Genomic DNA, 22,464 nt, shown 5'->3' with positions numbered 1-22,464 from the left:
TGCATATCACTTTTTCATAATCCTGAATTGAAAAAAAATCCTCTCTGCTTAGAAAAAAACTCTTATTTAACTGCTGCCATTAAAAAAGTATACCTCACCTCCATGTTGTTTTAACTTTAATCACTGATTCTGAATGCAAAGGATTTAAACACTCACTAAAATTACTGTGGCATGCCATCACACTCTTAATGTTCATAAATTGTGCTAATCCCCATTTAAATAAGGAAGCTATAGTTTAGAGCTAGAGCTAATGGTTGTCTTGGTGTTAAAGGTCTAATTCCACCAGATTTTCTTTACTCTATTTTGCAAATGACTGACAGTGCTCATGATGTGATCCTGAAAAACCGTTTGGTGTTATTACCGAAAGCTATAGTCTGAGTGAAAACTCTCCATGCTCATGCAGTGAAGTGCATTGTTGGGGGGACCATGGTCCGCACTGCAGTGGTCATGGGCCTGGCCAGGAGGGTGCAGCTGTGCAGCCCGGGGTCTTCAGTACTCCACCGAGCTCACGATTGCCATTGGTTCATCAAATGTTGCCAACCTTATCTGCTTTGGGGTAGGGATGGAGAGAATTTCCCCGGTGTCAGTTGGTGAGTGAATACCATTGTCTATTATGTTTGAAACTTCCTCCTCGTGATCCTCGTACAGTGTGTTGATGTGCAGCAAAGGGTGGGCTGGGTTGCAGTTCAGTGCAGATGTTGGCTCTGGCTTGACTTGGTTCAAAGTCATACTCGTTGCAGCAGCAGTTGCGGCTATATGGTTGTGGTTACATGTGACAAAAGCCCCGGCAGCAGGCACAGTTCTGCATGTCTCAGATGAGTATAGGATCTCTTTTGCAGGATCAGGGGTGTCTAGAAGAAAACAAAACAGCCAGTTAAAAGACAGGTAGTCTTTCAGCCGTCCAGTCCATCACAGAGCAGTGTCCTGAACCAATAAAAGTCACTGGCAGTTCTGCCACTGATTTCAGTGGGAGCCAGAATGGACCCAAAAATGAATTTTCTTGGGACCCTTTGAGAAATCCAACAGGACTGTTGGACAACAGGGTTGTAAGCTCAGGGAAATAGGACAAACAACAAATGGGTTTTGTAACTCTCGCTCTTTTTTATGCATGCTCATGCTTCCTTACATGAATGGTATTTTCGTAAAATGAACAAAAAAACAACTGAAAAGTACCTTTTATTCTCCTCTATAGTCTGGCAGGTGTTTTATAAATGTTATGATTTAATGTTTTGACAAACGTTATGAATGTTGAAATCCACAGGATGGAATACAAAAAGCACTGATATTTTCAATGGGAAAAAATAGTGGTTACACACTGTAAGCCACTTGTCTTTAGAAAGAACTCAGCAATTTGACATTAACTGATGTCTCTTTCCAGAAATTATAAGTCTACCTTACCTGATGGACTGCAATGTAGGTCTAACTCAAAAGCAAAGCTGAAAATTTTTAATGGGAATGGGGAGTAACAGAGCCCCAAAACTACAGTAGTTATTTTTTGCCCTTAAAATATTCAAGCACTAATTTAGATGAAAGTAATTGAGACCAGAAAACCCCAGTAGTTTTGAGGAGTTGAAATCAGAGCAGGTGACTGGATAAGGAATGCTGTAGAATAGCTCACATGCACATTGGGGAGTTGGAGGGCTCTAAGGAGCATAAGGATTTGGAAGTGACAGAAACTTTTATACCTCAAATCACTTCTTTGCTGGGCAGTGGGGTGACGGTAGCTGTCAGTCAGTCGAAGCCCAGAGGGAGGTCTTAGCTTGTAATGAGATGAGAGCCATTGCTTTAAGTACGTACAAATCTTTCTGTAACTTCAACTGCATAGTGCTTCTTTCTTATATCAGTAGATTACAAAAATAAACAAGAAGATACCTATCTGTCTATCAGTTTATCTACTGATTTATCACCTTTCTTAGTGCTCACGTGGCTTTCCCCATCACTCTAGCACCTAACAATTGTTAATATATTTGAAACACTCCTTTGAGGTAAGAAAGGGACAGGATTTCCAAGACACACACTGGGAACTGAGGCACAGAAAAAGCATCTCCTGTGAGGCCACACGGGAAGGGAATGGCAGAATTCCTGAATCCCCGACCAGCACCTACACTTCAGACCATCCATCCTCTGGTCCACATGAGACAAAGGGCAATTTAAAACGTCTCTTGGGTGAATAACAGTATCAATGATCTGAGTTGTGATTTCCTAGGTGACAAACACATGCCAACCCCTAAGAATTGGTAGTTAAAGAGAATTTTTTCTACAGGGAACTTTAACTGCCATTAGCACAGTTTCTCACACACTCCTAAGAAGTGGCTATTACTGGTCAGAGTACTGGTCATCTACCATGCCAGTTTCCATATGACATGAAAATAAGGCAGGTTTGAAAAGTGCCAAGTGCTGGTAGAGCACAAAGGGTATCATGGAGGCCAAACCCTCCTCATTTTCTTGGCAAGACCACATTCATAATTGTGCAAATCTGCTTACATTTGAAAAATTACCTGCAACAACAGCCTGCAGGCTGTTTCATACCGCTCTATCTGTGATAATGCTTATCCTCCATATAAATGACAAGGAGAGAGAACCCCTATTTCTGAGGCCTGCAAGTCCTAAGATTATTAGCTATCACAAAATCCAGCAAGGTAGGTCAAACAGTTCAGATAAGCTTTGAGTTTCTGAAGATTGCTAAGCAAATTATGGTCTGTGGAGGTGGTATGGGCATTATGGCATACTGTACCTTTGAGAGAGGAGGTAACGTGTACTACGACATTCTCTTCCTGGTTTAAAAATCCACCCTCTTGGCTTTTTGACGTAGACATCGAGGGGATGGCTTGAATCTCTGGCTTGGGTTTTTTGCTACTAAGTATGTATGGATGAACATCCAAGGAAAAGTGTCGTGTGTGTTTTTTTTCACTGCTTGTGCTTGGGATGGCATTTGGCTCAGTTTTATGAGTGGACGATTGCTGTGAGGTTTTTGCGGCGGACTCTAACAAAGGAGCTATAAGGCTGTCTGTTGCTGTTTTTCTCCGCACAGGCTTCGGTTTTTCAGGTTTATGGTTTTCAACCTTCATAATGGCTAACTGTTCCTTGAATGGCTGAGGAAGGGGATTGGTAGTTGGGATCCATTTCATCTTTTTCCTTGGTCTCTTAATGATGAGCTGCTCATTAGCATCAATGTCTGCTGGATCAACGCTTGGGTCTATTGTTTGGATCCCTGAATCACGCATGGTTGGAGTGGCATCATGATTGGACTGGGCCAATGCTGCAAGCAGCTGGCGTACCACATTATCATACATCAGATCGCTTTCATTTGTAATAAAATCCAGACGGTTCAATGATTTTATGTGGTCCCGATTTTCATTACAAAACATGGCCAAAATATTGATATCACAAAACTGGGACTTTTGCCACTGTTTCTTGGTCTTTATTCCAACTTTGTTCAGTTTATCAAATATGAAGTTGGACTTGCGAAATATGAAGAGGTGAATTAAGTTGATGAGGATTATCAAGTTCATGAAGCAGAGGAGAACGATATCTACACCAGCAATAATCCGCTGGAGCTGGACAGATGGCAGCTTACAGTTCACTCTGATGTGCAATTTGGAGCTGCTCGTTTTGTCTGGAGGCTCTCCTAGTGCACATGTAAATTCATTTTGCTTCTGTGTAGCATAGTAGGTAGATAAGTATGTAATTGGTATGATGCTTAAAAAGATGATGAACAAATGTCTCGCAAGGTAAAGCTTAGCTAAAAAGTTACTTCGTCCTCTTCTTTCCAGGTATTTCTCAAACAAGTTCTGTTCAGGGCTTTTTTCCTTCTCTGCATTCTCAATGATTTCTCTCTTCTCTCTCTCGGTAATCCCCGGGCCTTTGGACTGAATCTGTTTCTCTATTTTTGGTGCCCGCCCTTCAGCTGCACGGTGGTAGCAGTTATCGATCTCCTGAAGCAAAAAATTAAGCTCTGAAGTCAGTCGGGTGGAGGCCAGAAATTCCCAGCCCAGAGCTGGAATGTACATTATCCCAGCAAAAGCCAGCAGTGCATAAGGTAGGAACTTATGCTCAAACAAGGAGGGCCAGTGGCTGGCATCAACTCCTGGCAAGGCATCTTTTAATTCTGTCCAACAATATCCTCTGGCATACAAGGCTTGATCGCGGGTGAAGTTGTGTGGTGTATAACAGTATATTGGCTCCTCTGTATAACAGAGAGAAAAGTCACTGCTGTGCATTTAACCTACAAAAGGAGCTCTGGAAAATAAACATTTCAAATTATATCAATTTTATTTTACTGTATCTTTACATGACTGTTAAGCCCTCCATGTCTGTTAGACAGATCAACCTGCACACATCTTCACAAGCCCCCAAGCAAAACCTGAAAGTTTTAGAATGAACCTGAGCTAGAAATGTCAGCAAGAAATATGTATTTTGGTTTAATGACCTCTCTGAGAAAAACTCCTAAGCAACTGTGACCTAAACTCTGTAAAGCTAAAAGACCTGATATCCACTATACAGTAGCTGAGGATGTTGTGTGGAAATGCTGAAAGGCTAATTTAGGTGAAATTTAAGATTCATCCCAGCTAAATATTCTTCTAAATAGAAAAAAGTTAGATGTAGCTGAAGGCAGTGTTTTTAATCCTTATTAACAAAGTCTACTCATTGGATATGGTAGAAAAAATTGAAACGTAAAGACATACAAGCATTTAGTCAACTGTATCCGTCCCAGCTAACACTCTTGAATTAAAGTGTGACTGACCAGGACAGAATCTGGTGTGTTAACTGTATTTATCACTATGAAAATTTAAGTCTACATTTGAAACTGTAACATTGTTTTTTATAAAATGTGCAATTAAATGGTGGAACTTGCTGTCATACAGTATTATGGAAGAAACAAATACTGTAGATCAAGAAAGCCATCAGACAAAGCAATGGAAGAAAAAGTATAGCAAGGATTATTAAATACACAGATAGTGATGCAATTTTCCTCTCAGGACATGGTTAAGCAATAGGCTGCTGGTGGGTTGAATGGTTTATCAAAGGGAGTAACACCATGCGCTTGTCTAAGCATTTGCTTTTTGCCATCATCAGAGACAGGACATTGGGCTAAAAGGACTTCTGTCTTGACCCAGTAGATAAGTTATGTTCTTATACAATTACATTTTTCTAGCAATACATTAAAGTAAGATAGAAAAACTTGTAAAAGCTAGAATAGTATTAATTGCTCAAAGAACAATGACCATTATCAAAACATCCTCTTCAAAGAGGAAGACCATACTTTCATGTTTTGGCAGATAGAACAAAGGTAATATATTTTACAGTGTTCTGGTATACCTTTAAAAAACTTCCTAAAATACTTCCTTTAAAAAATTTCCTAAAAACCCATAGGAAGAAGGCATGTTCTCTTGAATTGAGAATCGCCCAAGAACACCAAGCTTGCTCCAGTTCTGAACGCAGTCTACAATTCAGATCGAGAACAGCTCACTGGAAAAGCGTGGTGGTACTGTTCTCGTAATAACATAAATCATGAAGAGAAATAATAAAATATGATGTTGTTTGACAACAATAAATAAAATATTAAAAATTAATAGGCAGGCAAAACCCCCTAATCTTTTTGGCTTAACAGAGGACTCCTTACTTGACCAACTACTTCTCATATGCAAGCAAATCAAAAGCATTTACTAGTTCTTTGGTAAAATGTTGAGGTGTAAACCTCTCCTGTGACCTACAGAGATCTACATGCTGACGATTGCACAAAAATAATTTTGTTTTAAAAGGTGATTCAGTGAGAATTCTTTTCTAAAAATACAACCAATTTAAACAGAGTTGCTAGAATAAATGATGCTACCCAAGACAGCATGTAACATGAGAAAGCCATGCAAATTCTTTAAAATCACTTTTGAAGACTATTTTAAAATGATCTAACTTCAACCTCAGAGGAGAGCTTAACGCACTCTAATGTTACACAGCTTCCCATTTAGACTATTTTTGTGTATTTACAGCCATGTGTTACATGAAAAATGCTCACTGACTCTCTTGTTTTCAGTAATTACATGCCCTCCCAACCCTACCCATGCAGCGATGCATATAAAAAATTACAGCTCCTACTATCAAAGATTTGCTGTATGATTTCCCAGGAGACAAAATAGATTCCTCTGTGAAAATGTTCCCCTGGGGACAAAAAAGGCAAAGAAGCATGGTGCATTTCTCATAAGCAGAAATATTTTGAATTGGATGTCCCTAAGCTCAGTAGAACCTGCCAATATGAAAGAAACCTAGCTTCCTGTGACATAAATGGGTTCATTTCTCCTAGGTATCAGCACCATGAATACTTGGGAAGACAGCAACAAGTATACATACAAATCATCCATAAGGATTACTTTTGGATTCGCGTATCAGTTGCTACTGCCAAATAAACTGTCAACAGTCCTCCTCAGTTCTCTTCTCCGAGACCTGAAAGCTAAGGTGACTTCGGCCAAAATTGTACATACACAACAAACAATCAATCATATATTTATTTTATAAATAAAAGAAGGACACAAATCAAAATGTCTTAACATTTACATTTATGTTGGACAGATCACTTACAAACTAACTCTGCACTCTGTCCATTGCCACTGCCTCAGTGGAAAAAGTCTGAAGAGCTTCACAACTCTGGTTTGGACTGAACAGCTTCATTAGAGACTACTTAAAAAATGGCGCTGCCCAGCTCAATAAAGAAAGCAAACATCATTTTACAGGAATTTGTTTGCTTTTTCTCTGTTAAAACATTTTTTAAGCTGCTCCCATTGCCTGACAAGTTGTGAGAGATCCCTAATTTATTGGGATAGCTGAGCATGGTGTCCCATTCTTATTCAATGTTTTGGTTTTTATTGATGCTTGTCTAGTATTTTCTTTGCATATTTGTTAAATTGACATGACTTTCATTATATGCCATGTAAATCCCAAGACCCTTCAGATGAAACCCTATCCTCAGTGAAGCCAGTGGGATTTCTTACAACTGATTGAAGTGGAGGCAGGGGGTTACAATGCGATTTTATTCAGATGGTATCTTCTAATATGTTTGAGCCATACTCAGCCATCAGTGAATACCGCTAATTTTGGTAAAGTTACTCCACGGGGGAATTTAGCTTAATCTTCTCAGCACAGGACTGGACTCACAAAGCATAGCACCAGCTCATTCATCTAGAAAACAGTCCAGACAATGGAGAAGAGAGGAAGACTCTAAGCAAAAGACTAAGTTAGCTATTGCCTGGAGGAACCAGTCTCTCTTCGTTCACAAGAGGCTGCCAAGCAAGATCGCCACTAGGTTTGAGTTAGCTTTTGTGAATGCTCCTTCTGAGGCGATGCCAGCATTTTACCTTGCATTTAACCAGGCATTTAACACCATGAAGGTGTTTGATCCCATTATAGTAGAGTATGGACTTGTTTCTCTTCTACTGCAATCTTTGTCAATCAGGAATAAATGAAAAAGAAAAGCACCATGTCAATAACTAATCTTGTTTGTTATGAAATATGGCAGTAACATATAGCTGGACCTCAACATGCAGATCTGATGAGGAAGGGGGAGTAACAAGTTGTTCTCACACATACAGCTCACTCTAGCTGCGAGGGCCCTACTTAATGCACAGTTTCAAGGAGGCACAGCAGATGTATTACTTTATTTTACAATGTTCTCCTGATAGGTAAGTAGCATTAAAAAAAGCCTGTAACAGTGTTAAAATCATAGCGCTGACATTGGATCATGCAATATAAAAAAAATGTATTTGCTTCTAACTTTATATTCATAAATATAGAAAGTGTCTGCCGATACTCTTATTTCACCCTGAAAATCCTCCAGCAGTTTAGGAAGTTTCTTTTTCATACAACCACTTCAGCCACCATGAAATGCAGCTTTTTCCCAAGGCTCTGCAGTTTAATTGCATATGGCATAACTGCTCAGCTGTGTAGGAAAAGACAATAGAGTAAGATGCTGTAAGAAAAAAATCTTTGAAAACCTTAGGGTACATTATTACGGCTGAGCAGATTGGTCATCTTCTCAATGTTGTTTAGGCTTAAGCCCATAAATACAATCTATCCCTCCACTCTCCTTGATAGCTACATTCTTATGAGCCCAGGAGATAGAAACTCCTACCAAAAAAAACCCAGACAGCAAGGTCATAACCTCCAAAATAATCTTTTGCTAGTTCCAAACAATAATGAAAAGGTGGCTCAGGGTGGACATGTATCTGTGATTTGCACACGTGTGCAACCATATCAAAGGCAAAAAAAAAAAGTAAGATAACTAACCTGCCATCTTTATTGGTGGCTAGAATACTAAACTTAACTTTTCTGTATTAAATGTGAGGGGCTTACTGCAAGATTTTTAGTTCTGATGCTCGGAGTAAAATCTCAGTAAGTTCGAAGTCTGAAGGTCTGCCCTTAGGTCCATCTACACAAATGTGTCAACTGCATGCCAGAATATGAAGTTCAGCACACTTTCAGAAAAAAATCACTAGGAATACATAAGAACAAATCCTGCCTTCAGTAATACTTACCTACATTCCCAGGAAATGTTCCTTTTGAATATTTTTTAAGAGACTTAAGTAACCCTGTGCTAATGCTGTGCAGAAATAATTACTACGTTGCAAAAAAAGTCCTTGATGTTAATATATTATAAAGGATATTATACTTCATCTTATGCTGACTTGAGTATAAAGATGCATACTAGGAAGCTTAGCTTCCGTTTTTTCAATACTATTAGACAATCAGAGGAGCACTACATCAGATGTTTTCAATAGCTGTACATAAATGCATTTTATCCTGCTCACTGTGCACATAAGTAGCTTCTAGAAGTCCACAAAACTAGTCTCATGGATAAGTTATGAGAGACATCTCACTCTATTTTTTGGACATGCAAAGCAGATCAACGCATAATTACTTAGTCAGTTGTGTAACATAATTAGTTGGGCTATGCCACTCAAGAATTAAAATCCCTTGACATCTAAGTTTTTTCACGTGCTCCATTCTGTACCATCTCATCCTATCAATGTAAGTACTACTTAAACAGAGAAAAATGACTTGCAGGAAGTATTGTGGTACAAAGGGCATACTTAGGGGAATGAAAGAGAGTACATGGTTGCGAGAAGATAGCTGAGGTAGGGAGGGGGATGAAAGAAGGAGCTATGCTCAAAGAACTTTTTAGAAAGAATCGAAACAGACAGTATGGAAAGAAGAGTGAAGGCAAAGTATGGAAGCTAGGAGCTGCTGAGTCTGCTGCCCGTTAGTAAAAGCTCCAAGAAATGCTTGTGGGCTTCCTGCAGGCACAGGCTCCCACTCCTACTGTTCCCAATGCAATGTCAGCCACCTCCTTTCCATGGTTCCCCATCCTTCGTATACTTCAGCATATGTTCAACTGTCCTCCTCAAGATGCCCTGAATTAAACAACATTTGTCAGGCTGTAAGCACTAGGCAAGAAAATGTTAGATAAATAAATCTCCTGCCTAATTTCACACAGGAGACACAACACTAAGTTCTGAAATTCCTCAAGCAAGGGGCTGAGGTGCTGAGGTTTGGGGTTGGAACCCCTGTGAAACTTCCCACTGCAAAAAATGAATCCCAGATCTGGAAATGGAGTTACCAATGGAAAAATCTGGTAACTGCTGTTCTAGACCATTCCCTGAAGTTATAGCCCAATGCAGAATCATGGAAACGCTGGAAGGAACCTCAGAAGTTACCAAGTCCCATGTCCCGCTCAAAGTAGGGTCAAGACTGAGTTCAGACCAGCTTGATTAGGGCTTTGTCCAGCCTGAAAACCTCCGAAGACAGAGACTATACAAACCCTTTGTGCAATCTGCTCCAATGCTTGACTGTCCTTAAGATGAACTTTTTTTTCTTTAGGTCATGTCCAGCAAGAATGGCTGATTCATGCAGGAGTAATTTTTTTCACTTTTGAGAAATGGCCATTTCCATAAATGAATGCAATGGCCACTTGCACTAGGAACACACAGGGAAAGTGAGTGAATTGCATCTGATGCAAACATTCACATGCCCCTTCAAAATAAAGATAACAATGCCAGTCTCTTAGTAATCAACACTGTAAAAAATTAGACCTGGTCCCAAAATGACATAAGTTACTCCATGCATTGGGCAGTTCCTTTGAAGCCAATGGGATTACTCAGAGTGCATAAAATTTGGCATGTGCATCTCTCTTTGAAGAACAGATACTGTAGGGGGGTCAATTTCAAGCTTTAAAAATACTATTATGTGCAAAAGTTATTTAAATGATTATGGACAACACAGTTACAATACTTTTGGTAGATATTAAAAAGAAAGGAAAATATTAGTAATAAACAGTATATGCCCCTACATAAAAGGACAAATGACTTTCACACCTACCGTATTCCCAGTGAAATAAAGTATATTCACCCAAAGCAAAATATAAACCTTAATAATAAATTGTGTATGTCTCCTGTGATCTCCAGCTTTTAGAATTTACTCAGGAAAAAGAAATCACACCTCATTTATCTTCCAACTGAATTGCATGATTTCAGCATTCTAGTGCAATAATTCAGTAATGTAGATGGAATAGCACAATTTTCTAACAGCAGCCAAAGAAAAACAGGAACCCAGTTTTCAGAAAATATAATTCAAAAATGAAAAAAGATGCAAATTCTTGTGCTTGCTACACCAAGACAAAGGTAAGTACGCCTCTTGTGCAAAAAATTCTTCGAGGATCTAGAAGTAAACATTCAGCCTGACCACCATGACACTGGGTACAGGCAGCAGAAGTGGTGCTCAGGTGCTGCTGAACAGGCTGGATCACCCAGCTCCTGGGCAAATGCCTAAAACCCTCATGCCCCGAGTCTGTCAGAGAGGCTCACAGAAGAAATGCCAATAGGGAGGAGACACTGACTCTGGAGACCCAAGTTAAGTATCAGGTAAGTATATTCATAAGTATGCTTACTGAGTTAAGTATACTACAGACTCACCCTGGGCCTAATGCTTCCTAGCAATTGGCTTTCTGCCCTCTTGAAGAGGACTGCTAAATCATCCTCCTGCTGGTGCCCAACCTGCCTATGAAGAAAAGCAGGCATTCCAGTCAAGTTCTCTGAAGCACTCCTTGTAAGGTCCCCTCTACTTGACTCTAAGAAGAAATTCATTGTTTAGGTAGGATCTCTGAATCTCCCTGCCCATCAGATGCCAGAACACAAGTTTTTGACAGCCAAGATAAATGAGAAGCTCCCTGAATTCAGCAATAAATGCCAGTATTTGACAAGGGTAGTCCTTATCGTACTGCTCTTCCCTATATTATGTCACATACGTATAAGCAATCAGACATACATGCCTCATTCACCTTGAGTACAAAGGAATGCACAAGAAAGCAGGTAGCAAACTGTTTATTTTGAGAAACAGAAATAATTTATTTAGTATTTTTTCAGTATTTTTTAAAGGGAAAAGAAGAAATGTCCTGGACCCTCTTCTCTCTGGAAAAAAAAGAACAAAAAACATTCATGTTACTGAGGTTGAAAATGTAGTCTACGGAAGTATCATATTATCTAAACAGTATACAGGTTTTCCATCTTGGTCACACAGTCCACAAGGAATATGTAACTCTCTACTTTGAATATGATTTTAACAAATGCTGGCTAACATCCAAATTAATTCACAGCCAAAGGAAAAAATCCCTTAATTTAACTGGTTTATTTCAACTACTTTATTTAAAGGGTATTTAAAGGTTAGAAATTAGTACAGCATGAGGATGGATTCCTGAAATTAGTTTTGTGTATCAACTGTAGTCATACAGTCCTATTTAACTCACTGAATTTACTCATATGAATAAGAAAACATTCATCAAACTAAGCCTTAACTTAGCAAGCTAATTTTTAAGAATTATTACTTTTATCAAAACAAAAAGACAATACCTTTACCTTTCTTTGGGAATATTCTTTCCAAATCTGAATATAGGTTCCATGCCCAGGAAGTCTTCCTAAGGTACAAATTTCTCCATGATCAACAAGGTAAGGTATAGCCTTTTTTGCCCACTTTCTGAAACCACTTGTCCTGTTTAAGAAAAAAATCTTGAAAAGAAAGTCCCTAAAGAAATGAGACAGGAAACCACTGCTGCTAGTAAGTTTTACTGCTCTATGCTCTACAAGGATTAGTTGTATTGGGCAAGATGTACATAAGCTGTGTCAAAGGCTGATAGGTAATGGGTTACCCACAGGGGTAACTACAATGTTACAGGTGTCCCCCTATTTACAATCTGGGTCTTTTCCTTGCAGGACTGCTGCTTGAACTGCATATATTGTGGATCTGCAGACTCAATAAATTAATAATGCATTTTCCTAATGTATATATAAACTTACAGAACTATATTCCCTGTATGTAGTAAACACTGGCTCTTCTAAAATCAGCTGGTATGCTGAAGTTCACTTACCAGCAATCTGAGGCTTAAAGACTTGTAATGCCTGCCCAGGTTGTTGAGGAGAGAAAGATACCTACTCCTACTTGGTTGGTATGTTGAAGTCTGTTGGAGAGGTTATTCCAGAAATGGCAACTGTTATGCAGAAGGTGCAGAAACACCTAAATGGAACCCCTTAGGCTGCTCCTACAGAGGAATGTTTCCTCAATAACGAGCTACCATCCACCATGTGATGGCCATGCAGTATGGTGGTAATGCCATTGGAAAGAGAGCTTATTTATAGTGACTGTACTGTTGAACATGACTAGGAGCATTTCTTCCTGTGCTCAAAAGAGCTCTGTGAGAACACAGAAAACACCTGGAAGGAAATTACAATGCTTGTATTTGTACATAGAGGTATGTTTTTGTATTATAATGTTGCTTTGCATTGTGTTAAGATTTGAGGGAAGGTTAGACCTGAATTTAAAAGAATGTAGTCATCAAAATATATTAATGAAATTCAGCCGTGCAGACAGTCCTACAAAGGATATCTGAATAATATTTACTTCTAAATTTAGCGCTTACATGAGGAGGTGAGTCGAATTTTGGTGATGTACAGATCTTCTGCATAGGAGAAGAAGTAATGTGTGAAAATAAGTGTTTTAATGTTTTGCAAAGATCAAAAAAATATTTTTGGGCAATTCAAAAATTCCCCTCTAGAGATGGAACCCCAAAGCAACTACACAAAGCACCCAGACACTAGGATAATGTGGACTAGAGCAACACCTGAAGTAAACTGCATGAACATGTAAATGCTGAAGTGAAATGAATTACGAAAACCCAGTGAAACTGATGGTTCATAGACAAGGGTGGCTCCTTAAGTCAAGGGTCAAGTGCAAAATACAAACACAGGAAGCAACAGGAAACAGCAGGTTTGTTCTATTACATTATTGTTATTTAATGACTAGAAATGAAAAAGATGGCTTGTATTAAGTACTTCCTGGCATAAACACAGCACCCGGAAAACTTCATGTTGAAAAAGAAGAAAAATGCCAATAGTTAGCTCATTAGGTAATGTTTTTTTAATAACATAGTATTTAGGAGGCAGAGATGGCCGCTCTACTGCATTTTTGAAAACTGGTTCCTCCATGTGCAGAGAAATTGGATTTTGTAAAGTATCAGAACTGTTCTGATCTATCACAACAGAGCCAGGAGAATCAGCCTCCCACGGCTCCCAGGGGCTCTGCCGTTTCCAATGTGGAGGTCTCCTGTGCTCCTGAACAACTCATGGATCCCACAGAAGACAAGGCACCTCAACCTCAAAATGCTGAAATAATTACTTCAGCATATAACTAAAATGCTCCAGAAATAGTCACTGAACTCTAAGCTGCAAAAAACTCACCACGCATCTCAGCACCTGGCTGCATCACCACTCTGGTAACGGAATCTGCACAACAGGCATGGTGCCAGTAAAGAAAAGCAAACAAATCCCCAAACATTGCTATTACAATGAACTGCTGTACTTCCCAGTTCAAATGCAGGAGTATAATACAGGCCTGGGACAAAATCCTTGATGATGGAAATATATGCACTGATTTCAGTGTTTTTCTTAGAATAAATCCTGTATCATGGGAAACAAAGGAAACCTCTACAAGAATCATGCCAGCCTACTGCAAGATTATTCAGCTTCTGTAATTAAACATGTATACCTACTGAAGGTGCCCACTGCAGTAATTTTTAATGCTGACAAAAACTAAGGAACTCAGTGATGATGCAGATTCTTCCTGAAGAGTTTTGCAGTTCTAAGAAACAGTACAAGCTTAGATTTCTTCTAGATCATGGATGCATAATTTCTGTCCAGTTTAGGGAGAAAAAAGCTTCAAAATACTTCAGAGTAGCTTTGAAAAACAGTCTTGACCTTGCACTTATTTATTCACAAGGTTTCCTCTTGACTAAGATGAATGAATTAAGTAGCTCTTAAACAAAAATATTTTTGACCATCTGTTCAAATTGCTGAAGTTATCTGAAAGCATGTACTAAGCTAAATCTCATCCATGTTTGGACCTCTTCATATACTGGACACTTGGGAAGATGAAGGGTTTAATAGTGCAAACAGGGTCATGAAATTTCATGTGAAAAAAAGATGATGTATATGTGTCAATGAAGTCTGAGAAATGAAAATGATGAAAGAAAAATATCTGTAACTGCTAGGAACTGCAGTGGAATGATTACACATGAGGCTCATGCATTTCCTCAAGATTACCTTTCTATTTAACATTCAACTGTGTAACTGCAAATCTTTAAATGACCAAAACTCATGGAAAGCCAGCTCACACATCTTGTGCACACCTCGTGTTTGTGTGTGTGTGTGAATTGCTCTTACCCTTTGGGAAAAATTCTATCAGCAGCGCAAACAGCCAGTGGCTGAACTGCAGCCAGCCTGTGGTTGCTTGTACTATTTCAGTTCTTTTTAAAAATACATGATAAGAAAGCACTGAAACACAAGCAGTACTGAGACACTCCTTAAATGCTCTTATCATGGCTAATACCACCTCAGAACCAATTTCTGCACTAGTGTCGTCATGTACATAAAACACTCTGGCCCTGTACTCTTAGCACTAACAACAATCACTTGGAAAAATGTCATCTTCACTTTCTTACTGTATTGTGGCTTTAAGTGCAGTTAAAGAGAAAAAATGGAAAAGCAGCTGAAAATCCATCTAACAGATAAGTCACGTAAGTAAGCATGTGTAAATATGCTGCCCACAACTTGAAACAGAAATACAAATTAGAAAAGTTGACCAGAAATACAAATAAAACTCCATCTTGTAATAGAGAAATCTTCAACATATACTATTTCAAACATACTGTAGGGTGAAATGCAGAAAAAGACATTGAACTCACGCATATACTGTACTACACAGTGAAGTAAGCATTGCTTACACAAAATGATTACAAATCAGAAAATAAAACATAAAAACTTGAACTGACCCTTCAGTCATTTAACTTACTGTCTCCTTCCATTACTTCCTCATGAGAATTTTCTAGCAGAAGGGTGGTAGAGGGCTGAACTACGTAACTGCTAAGAGACATAGAAATACAGTATTTATGAGCAACTTTTTGGTATTTTGTAGGCACTGTTTTACAAACCCAGCAAGAAAATCAATGCCAAAGCTTGGCTTTTGACTAAAGTATAAAAATCAGCTGAATGACTGTTTTGCTTTATTTTAATAAAGTATTGGTATTTAACAGCTTCTGAGGGAAAAGCAAACATGACTGCAATACAGAAAGAGTAATTCACTGTGAATATAAAGCACGAGGCACTACACAAGAGGGATGTGACTTAGCAATCCCTGTAATTGACCACATCAGTTCTAAGTCTTTTGAAAGTTTGGAAACCAAAATATTTCAATATTGTGATGATAACACATAACAGAAACAGCAACGTATTCTCCTTTGGGACCTACTGCTCTCTGGTCCCTTACACAGAGAACCTCCCAAAGACATTACTGATAGCGTTGCTTCTGAACACAGCGCAACACTGAACCGGAATATTGAAACCACTTAATAAAAACATTAAACAATACAAACAAACTAAGCAACACATCATGATAGCCAAGTATCTCTCAGTCTACTGGGCTGTAGAACAGTGTCTTGGAAGTTCAGCAAATGCCATGAGATGTTTCACTACAAAAGGCTGCCACTCGCTGCCAGTAGCATCGCTGCTGTTCACGGAGGACAGAATACAGCACGTGCTGGTGAAGACCAGTATTAAGCACCCGACAGCATCCTACTTGTGGCTTGTGTGTACGAGTTCCATGGTAAAAACAGGGAGGGTAGAGGAAAGGATGAAAAACACATAGAACACCAAACAGACCCACTTCAAACTGATAATGAATGTTGCAGTCTACTACTACTCTGCAGTCTGTGCATTTTAGAAACAAGTGAAAATGGAAAGGCGGTGTATTAAAGGACCAATCCCTTTTCATCTAGATCCATAGCTCCCCAGACTGACCATGCCTTGATAGGAGATACTGAAACATCGCCACTAAAAACAACTGCTAAACATTGACACAGGCTGTAGCTGGACTAGAACTACCTATCTTACAGCCTTACTTACTAACTTTTAATTAAAAGTTTGCTGTTTTACCATTTTTTTCACTAAATATTAATGTAATGCTAGTCTGCTTTGACAGGAGAACACTTTAAATACTTTCTTTAAAAATAATTAGGTAAATAAATAAATAAATAACAAGAACCTCAAGCCCTTTATTGTGGGAAAGGGAACAATCCAGCAGGCTCCAACACATTAACAATGGAAGGACAAAAGTGACAACCTATACTTACAGGCTTACAATTTGCCTCTCTACCAGCCAGTACCTGGTATAGTCACCCATTCCTGCACTGGGACAGCGCAGTACTACCAAGTCTGAACTCTCTGTTCATACTGGTTGTATTTTACCTCTAGTTTGCACAGGAATAACTAACTGTTCAAGCTGCTAGGGAATGAAAGTCAGGCTTCTGGACCTTCAGATATGAGAAATTTGACTAACGAGTCAAATAGAAGCATGGACCTTTGCAAAGCACTGCATATACGTTTGCATGAGTGACCCAGCAGATGCCTAAGAATATATAGGGTATAATGGGGGTCATGTCACTGTTTTGACAGAAATTCAAACACATCGGTATTCATATTTAAATAAAAAAATTAATTTCTATCTTTAAGGTAATTTCTAAATGAAAACAGATCAAACTGAAGTAAGTTCCCTTGGGACTACCAACTGCGCACACTGCTACTCTCAACAAAACATTGCTATGGGAGAGGTTTCCTTCAGCCTATGCTGCCTTCTGTAGGCACCTTCACCAGGGCTGAGAGCCCTGTGACTCCAGAAAACCAATTCCATTTAAATACAGATCCATCCACTGGGTAAGAGAAACACGCCTCCAGACCCTTCCTTATTATCTTCAAGGTCAACATACACTGGCCCCTAAATAGAGGATGTCCTGGTTTTATGTGAAGTCTGTCCATGGGTGAGTTTTAGAAAGGGAAACAATATTAATTCTTTTCTTGTGGGTACTTGTATGAGCTTTCTTTGTGTGGGGTAGCTGACTATTGCTCCTAAATGACTTTATGGTGATCTTATGCTCAGTATAAATACGGCACATGGATTTATTTTAATTAACTTTCTAGCGGTGTCCTTTCTGGAATCACACTGGTTTTCTTGAAAAACATTAAAGCAGAATTGGGAGACTCAGAAATGATAATGTAAGAGGTTAGCTGAGTGACTTTGTTTTCTCTTATGAAAAAGTTTGGGAAGTGCAAAGAAAGGCTGTATGCATTTTTTTGCAGAGGGGCCAGTGCAAGAATTGTATCTTACTTCAGCCATCAGAGTGAAGTCCTGTCCCCACTGAAATCAATAGTCAAACTCTTACTGATTCCTTCGCAGCCTGAATTTAACTCTCAGAAGCACACCCTAGTGATGTGTATGCCCTACGCCTTCCCTCTGCAGAGAGCTCAATTTCACCCAAAATGCACTGCCATCTAGTAGTGAAGTTTACAGGGCAAAAGTGAACCAAGGATGACAGCTCATTTTTTTTTACATTGAGTCAGAGTGTAAGGATACTGTAAGCATCTGGGGCTGCATAACAAGAAGCATGGCCAACAGGTTGAGGGAGGTGATTCTCCCCCTTTATTCTGCTCTCGTGAGACCCCACCTGGAGTACTGCATCCAGCTCTGGGGTTCCCAGTACAAGACCGACATGGACCTGTTAGAATGGGCCCACAGCAGGGCCATGAAAATGATCAGAGGGCTGGAACACCTCTCCTATGAAGAAAGGCTGAGAGAGTTGGGGTTGTTCAGCCTGGAGAAGAAAAGGTTCCAGGGAGACCTTACTGCAGCCTTTCAATATATAAAGGGGGCTTATAAGAAAGATGAGGACAGACTTTTTACCAGGGCCTGTAGGGACAGGACAAGGGGCAATGGTTTTCAACAGAAAGAAGGTAGATTTAGATTGGACATAAGGAAGAAATTCTTTATTGATGAGGGTGGTGAGACACTGGAACAGGTTGCCCAGAGAAGCTGTGGATGCCACAACGCTGGAAGTGTTCAAGGCCAGGTTGGACAGGGCTTTGAGCAACCTGGTCTAGTGGAAGGTGTCCCTGCCCACAGCAGGGGGGTTGGACTAGTTGATCTTCAAAGGTCCCTTCCAACCCAAACCATTCTATGATTCTATGATACACATAATAGGAGAAAAGCCCTATACCTAATTTAAAGCCTTTTGTAACACATTAAGTTCAGCTGGATTGTGATTTATTCAGAAAAATCAGCATAGCATCTGCTAAACAATTAGGCCTTGCCTTTTATGCTACTAAACCAGAAATCTGTGATTTAATTTCTCAAAAGTGATGTAAAGATCAGAACACTCCAATACGAGGACAAATAAACCACTTACATGAACAGCAAATGCATTAACCTAAAAGACGACTTTGCCCATGGCACTAAAACAACATAATTAACTAAATAACTAAATAACTTTATGTTCACCCACAGGCAAACTACAGTATACAATATATTACACTACAGACGTCATGATTTTTATGGTTGTTAATTATCATCTTTTAAACAAATAACACACTTTTCCTTTGTTCTGTATTGTGGGGCTGAACTCTGCTTTCATACATGCTTCACCACAGCCTCTGGCCCCAGAAGGCTTAGTGCTGCCCCGGCTTCCTGCGACGACGACAGGGTGCCTTCTGCACACCCCCAGGGCAGGACGCCCATGCTGCTTGGCCAAGCAGCTTTTGCTATGCTTGTTGCACAGACTGTACAGTTGGTCTTGACTACGCTTTACGCTATGCTTGATCCCACACACACAAACTCAAAGGTAGATCAGAGAGGTAAGAGGCTCTTATCTCCTCTACGCACTTCTCATGCAGATTCTTCCAATCCTCAGCAAAAAGTTTTGTGAGAAACCACTGCTTTTTGATAACTACACTTACATGTCTCGAATGCACACACCGCTGTTCCAAAAGCTTTACCAACACTGATTAAATAAGATGGTATAGACCCCAGAAAAGGGGGTTGTTCTCATTTTAGTGGCATGATGGTAGCTTTCCATGGCTTACACTAGATATCATTAACATAATGAGGAATAATGACAAGTATCAGACAAGCACGCGAGAGCCCAAAGCAAAGTTTGCGAAGCCATTCACAATCAAGGGGCAGCAAGAACCTTACTCAATTTTGTCAGTGAAGTTTGCACTTTCATACCTATTACTTAAATTGCACACAGGGAGCAGTATCCAAAGCAAGCAAACGAAGCTAGATTTTTTTCAAGATCAGTGGCAGTGCATGGGTGAAACAACACAAACTGCAGAATCAGTAGTAAGCATGTATCCAGCTGGACTGTTGTTATTACCAGGATCAATGTCTCTGGACAAGCTTGACTTAGTAAAGAAGTCTGAGTAAATATTGTTTGGTTAACAGAGTAACATCTGATTCAGGTCACATTGAAATTAATATAAGTTTTGCTCTTGAATTCTGTGGAAGCAGAATTGAATCCACTAACCCTGAACTCTTTGACCCCATCCCAAAAAAGAATCTATTTAGTTTCATCAAACCCTTACAGTGTTTCTATTAGATTCTCTTGTATCTTCATTTTTTTCCTTTTTCTTATATTATTTTTCTAACTGCAGACCATCTGAACAAACACATGGCGTCATATGAGAGAAAAGTGTTATCCATGTTTTTCCAAAGACATAAGGGTGTTTTCTGTGTTGCCTTGTAAGCTTTGCCCTGGCAGGACACAATAGGTTACTGCTCTATATCTTACTGGGTCAAACCAGCATACACAGTCCGTAAGTAGACACAGGTGATACTGCTTTTAGTACTGCTGAAAAACAAATCTGGAACACAACTCTCAGCCTAGAGAATAGTCTTCCACACCATAAAATAAACTCAATTGCAGAAATACAGGCAGATGCAAGCAAATTCAGTAGGCCCCCTCTCTTCCACGTACTAGTGTGGACCACAGTTTAGCCTTGCAGAGGGACCTCCACTGTATAAATCTGAGTCTCTCAGACTTGAGGCTTCCTCCGCAACCTGCAGTCTCAGAGGACTTGTTCCTATGGAGCAAGTTACTGCCGTCTGCACAAGCAGTGAGTCATCAAAGGGCTTCTAGTAGGATACTCGCACTATGTAAAGGAAAACACATGAAGTGGCATGACCTTTCCTGCACCCAAGGTTGTCTTCAGGCCTACTGAGGTTCAAACCTGTACATCTCAAACAGTATGAAAGCACATAGGTAATTATGTGCTCTTGTGGGCTTCTGTAGGATTGCCTTTTTATTAGTTTACTTCTCTACAAACCAATTAGAGGAAAGGACCCCAAAACTTTTGCATTCTACAGAGGATCCCCAAAGGTGACCTTGAATCCTGCCTTTCCGTCGCTATGAAGAGACAGTTTCCAGATGTTTAGCAAGCTCAGCATGCCCTGAAAATATGGTCTCTTTAAGATACCTCCAGATGACCATCCAAAAAAATGAGGCTCTTATCATTAACTGTGGCTGAAGATCATGAGCTATATAACTGTATGTTTAAAAACTGAGGTAGATTGAAAAAGTTTTAACTATAATTAAGAAAAATCTCAAGACTCCATTTGCAAGCAGTTATTCTTCTAGGTAATTTAACTTTCTCTCATAATGAAAACAAGTATTAAGGCTATTAAGTGTTGGAAGTCAACCCCAAAGCAGTGTGCAAAGCAAGAACCTGATTCTGGTATGTTTAGACTGATTGAATATAGCCAATCCTCACTAACCTTACAAGCTATGGACTGCCAGGTCAATCCTGTACATTAAAGCGCTAATAATTTCGTGTGGATCTTTAGTATGGAGCTTCCAGGGACTTTAAAAGCCGTCATGCACACTGGCAGCTGCACTCATCAAGCCTATACTTCAGAAAGTAAAACCATGTGTACACTTGTGCTAATGGCCTGAAAGGTGTCATAACAGTTTACTGGGTCAGTAATTTTCAAGGCTCCTCAAAACTTGACCATCCTAGACTGGAAGGAATCCGTGCTGGCGGTGACGGGCAGTCAGACCAGGCTTTTTAAACTGCTACCGGCTGTATGTAGGCCCTTAACAGAAGCAGATACCAGTGACTTCCACTATCACAATATGGCAAAGCACAGCGTGCATGTCTCTCCACACATTGTATCAGTCTCCATGAAAGCATCTGCCTCTCCCTAGTAGGCCAGTTAAAACACTCGCGTTGTAGATGCCTGAATTAACGTCAGGACAAATGCTTGAAGTCAGCCGGAGTCCAGCCCAGGCCCTGCCCGGGATCCACCTCAGGGAGCATAAAACCGCACCCCGTGTCACCCACACTAGCTGCAGGGCAGCGGACGCCTCCCCACGCCGTTGCTGCCTGCAGGCCAGCGACCCGGCGCCGCTCACCGCGAGGGCAGCGGGGGTCCCCGCCCCACCCGCCAAGGCGAGAGGCAGCAGCTGCCGCCTCAGCGCTGGCGGCCTTTAGGGAGCGGCCGCCGCCGCGAGGCCGCTGCCCCCGCCCGCCAAGGCGCGAGGGCCAGGGGTGGCGGCTGCCCCCCAGCGCCGACGGCCTCGCCCGCCCCGCCCCGCCCGCTGAGGGCATCCCACCGCCCTTACCGGCGAAGTTCTTGGTGAAGACGAGGGTGACGAGGAGGATGGGGATGAGGACGGTGCCGATGGTGACCACGCGGTCGAAGGGCAGCTCCAGCTTCAGCTGGAGGAGCAGAGCCGCCAGCGCACCCGCCTTGTCATCCTGCTGCCCCGGCAGGATGAGCTCCTTCAGCTTCTCGCCCGCCAGCAGCGCGGTGGCCATGTCGGGGTGGTTATCGATGATGTGTTGCATAAGCGGCGGCGGCAGGCGGCCTCACGCCGCCGGGCCTCCCCGGGGACGGGCGGCGCGCTGCGGCGGGCTGGCTGCGGGCGGCGCCCGCCCGGCCTGCGGGGACAACACCGAGAGTGGTAACGGCGGGGCCGCGGCCGGCCTCCTCTGCCGCAGCGGCACCATGTTTGGGCCGGCGGGACGCTGCCCCTGCGGGGCCTGCCGCTACCCC

General features: G+C 40.9%; 1 protein-coding gene across 1 annotated transcript; it reads right to left on the bottom strand.

Annotated features, from left to right (window-relative positions):
- Window positions 1-489: 489 nt before the first annotated feature.
- On the bottom strand, window positions 490-22,256 carry PANX2 (pannexin 2). The gene is made up of 3 exons (XM_059817153.1): window positions 22,031-22,256; window positions 2,735-4,186; window positions 490-851 (listed from the first exon to the last, which is right to left on the bottom strand). Exons 1-3 carry the CDS (start codon window positions 22,254-22,256, stop codon window positions 490-492), a joined length of 2,040 nt encoding a protein of 679 aa, XP_059673136.1.
- Between the last annotated feature and the right edge of the window lie 208 nt (window positions 22,257-22,464).

Source organism: Gavia stellata, chromosome 4, assembly GCF_030936135.1.
Source record: "Gavia stellata isolate bGavSte3 chromosome 4, bGavSte3.hap2, whole genome shotgun sequence".
Lineage (NCBI taxonomy): Eukaryota > Metazoa > Chordata > Aves > Gaviiformes > Gaviidae > Gavia > Gavia stellata.
This window is presented reverse-complemented; position numbering and strand designations above follow the sequence as displayed.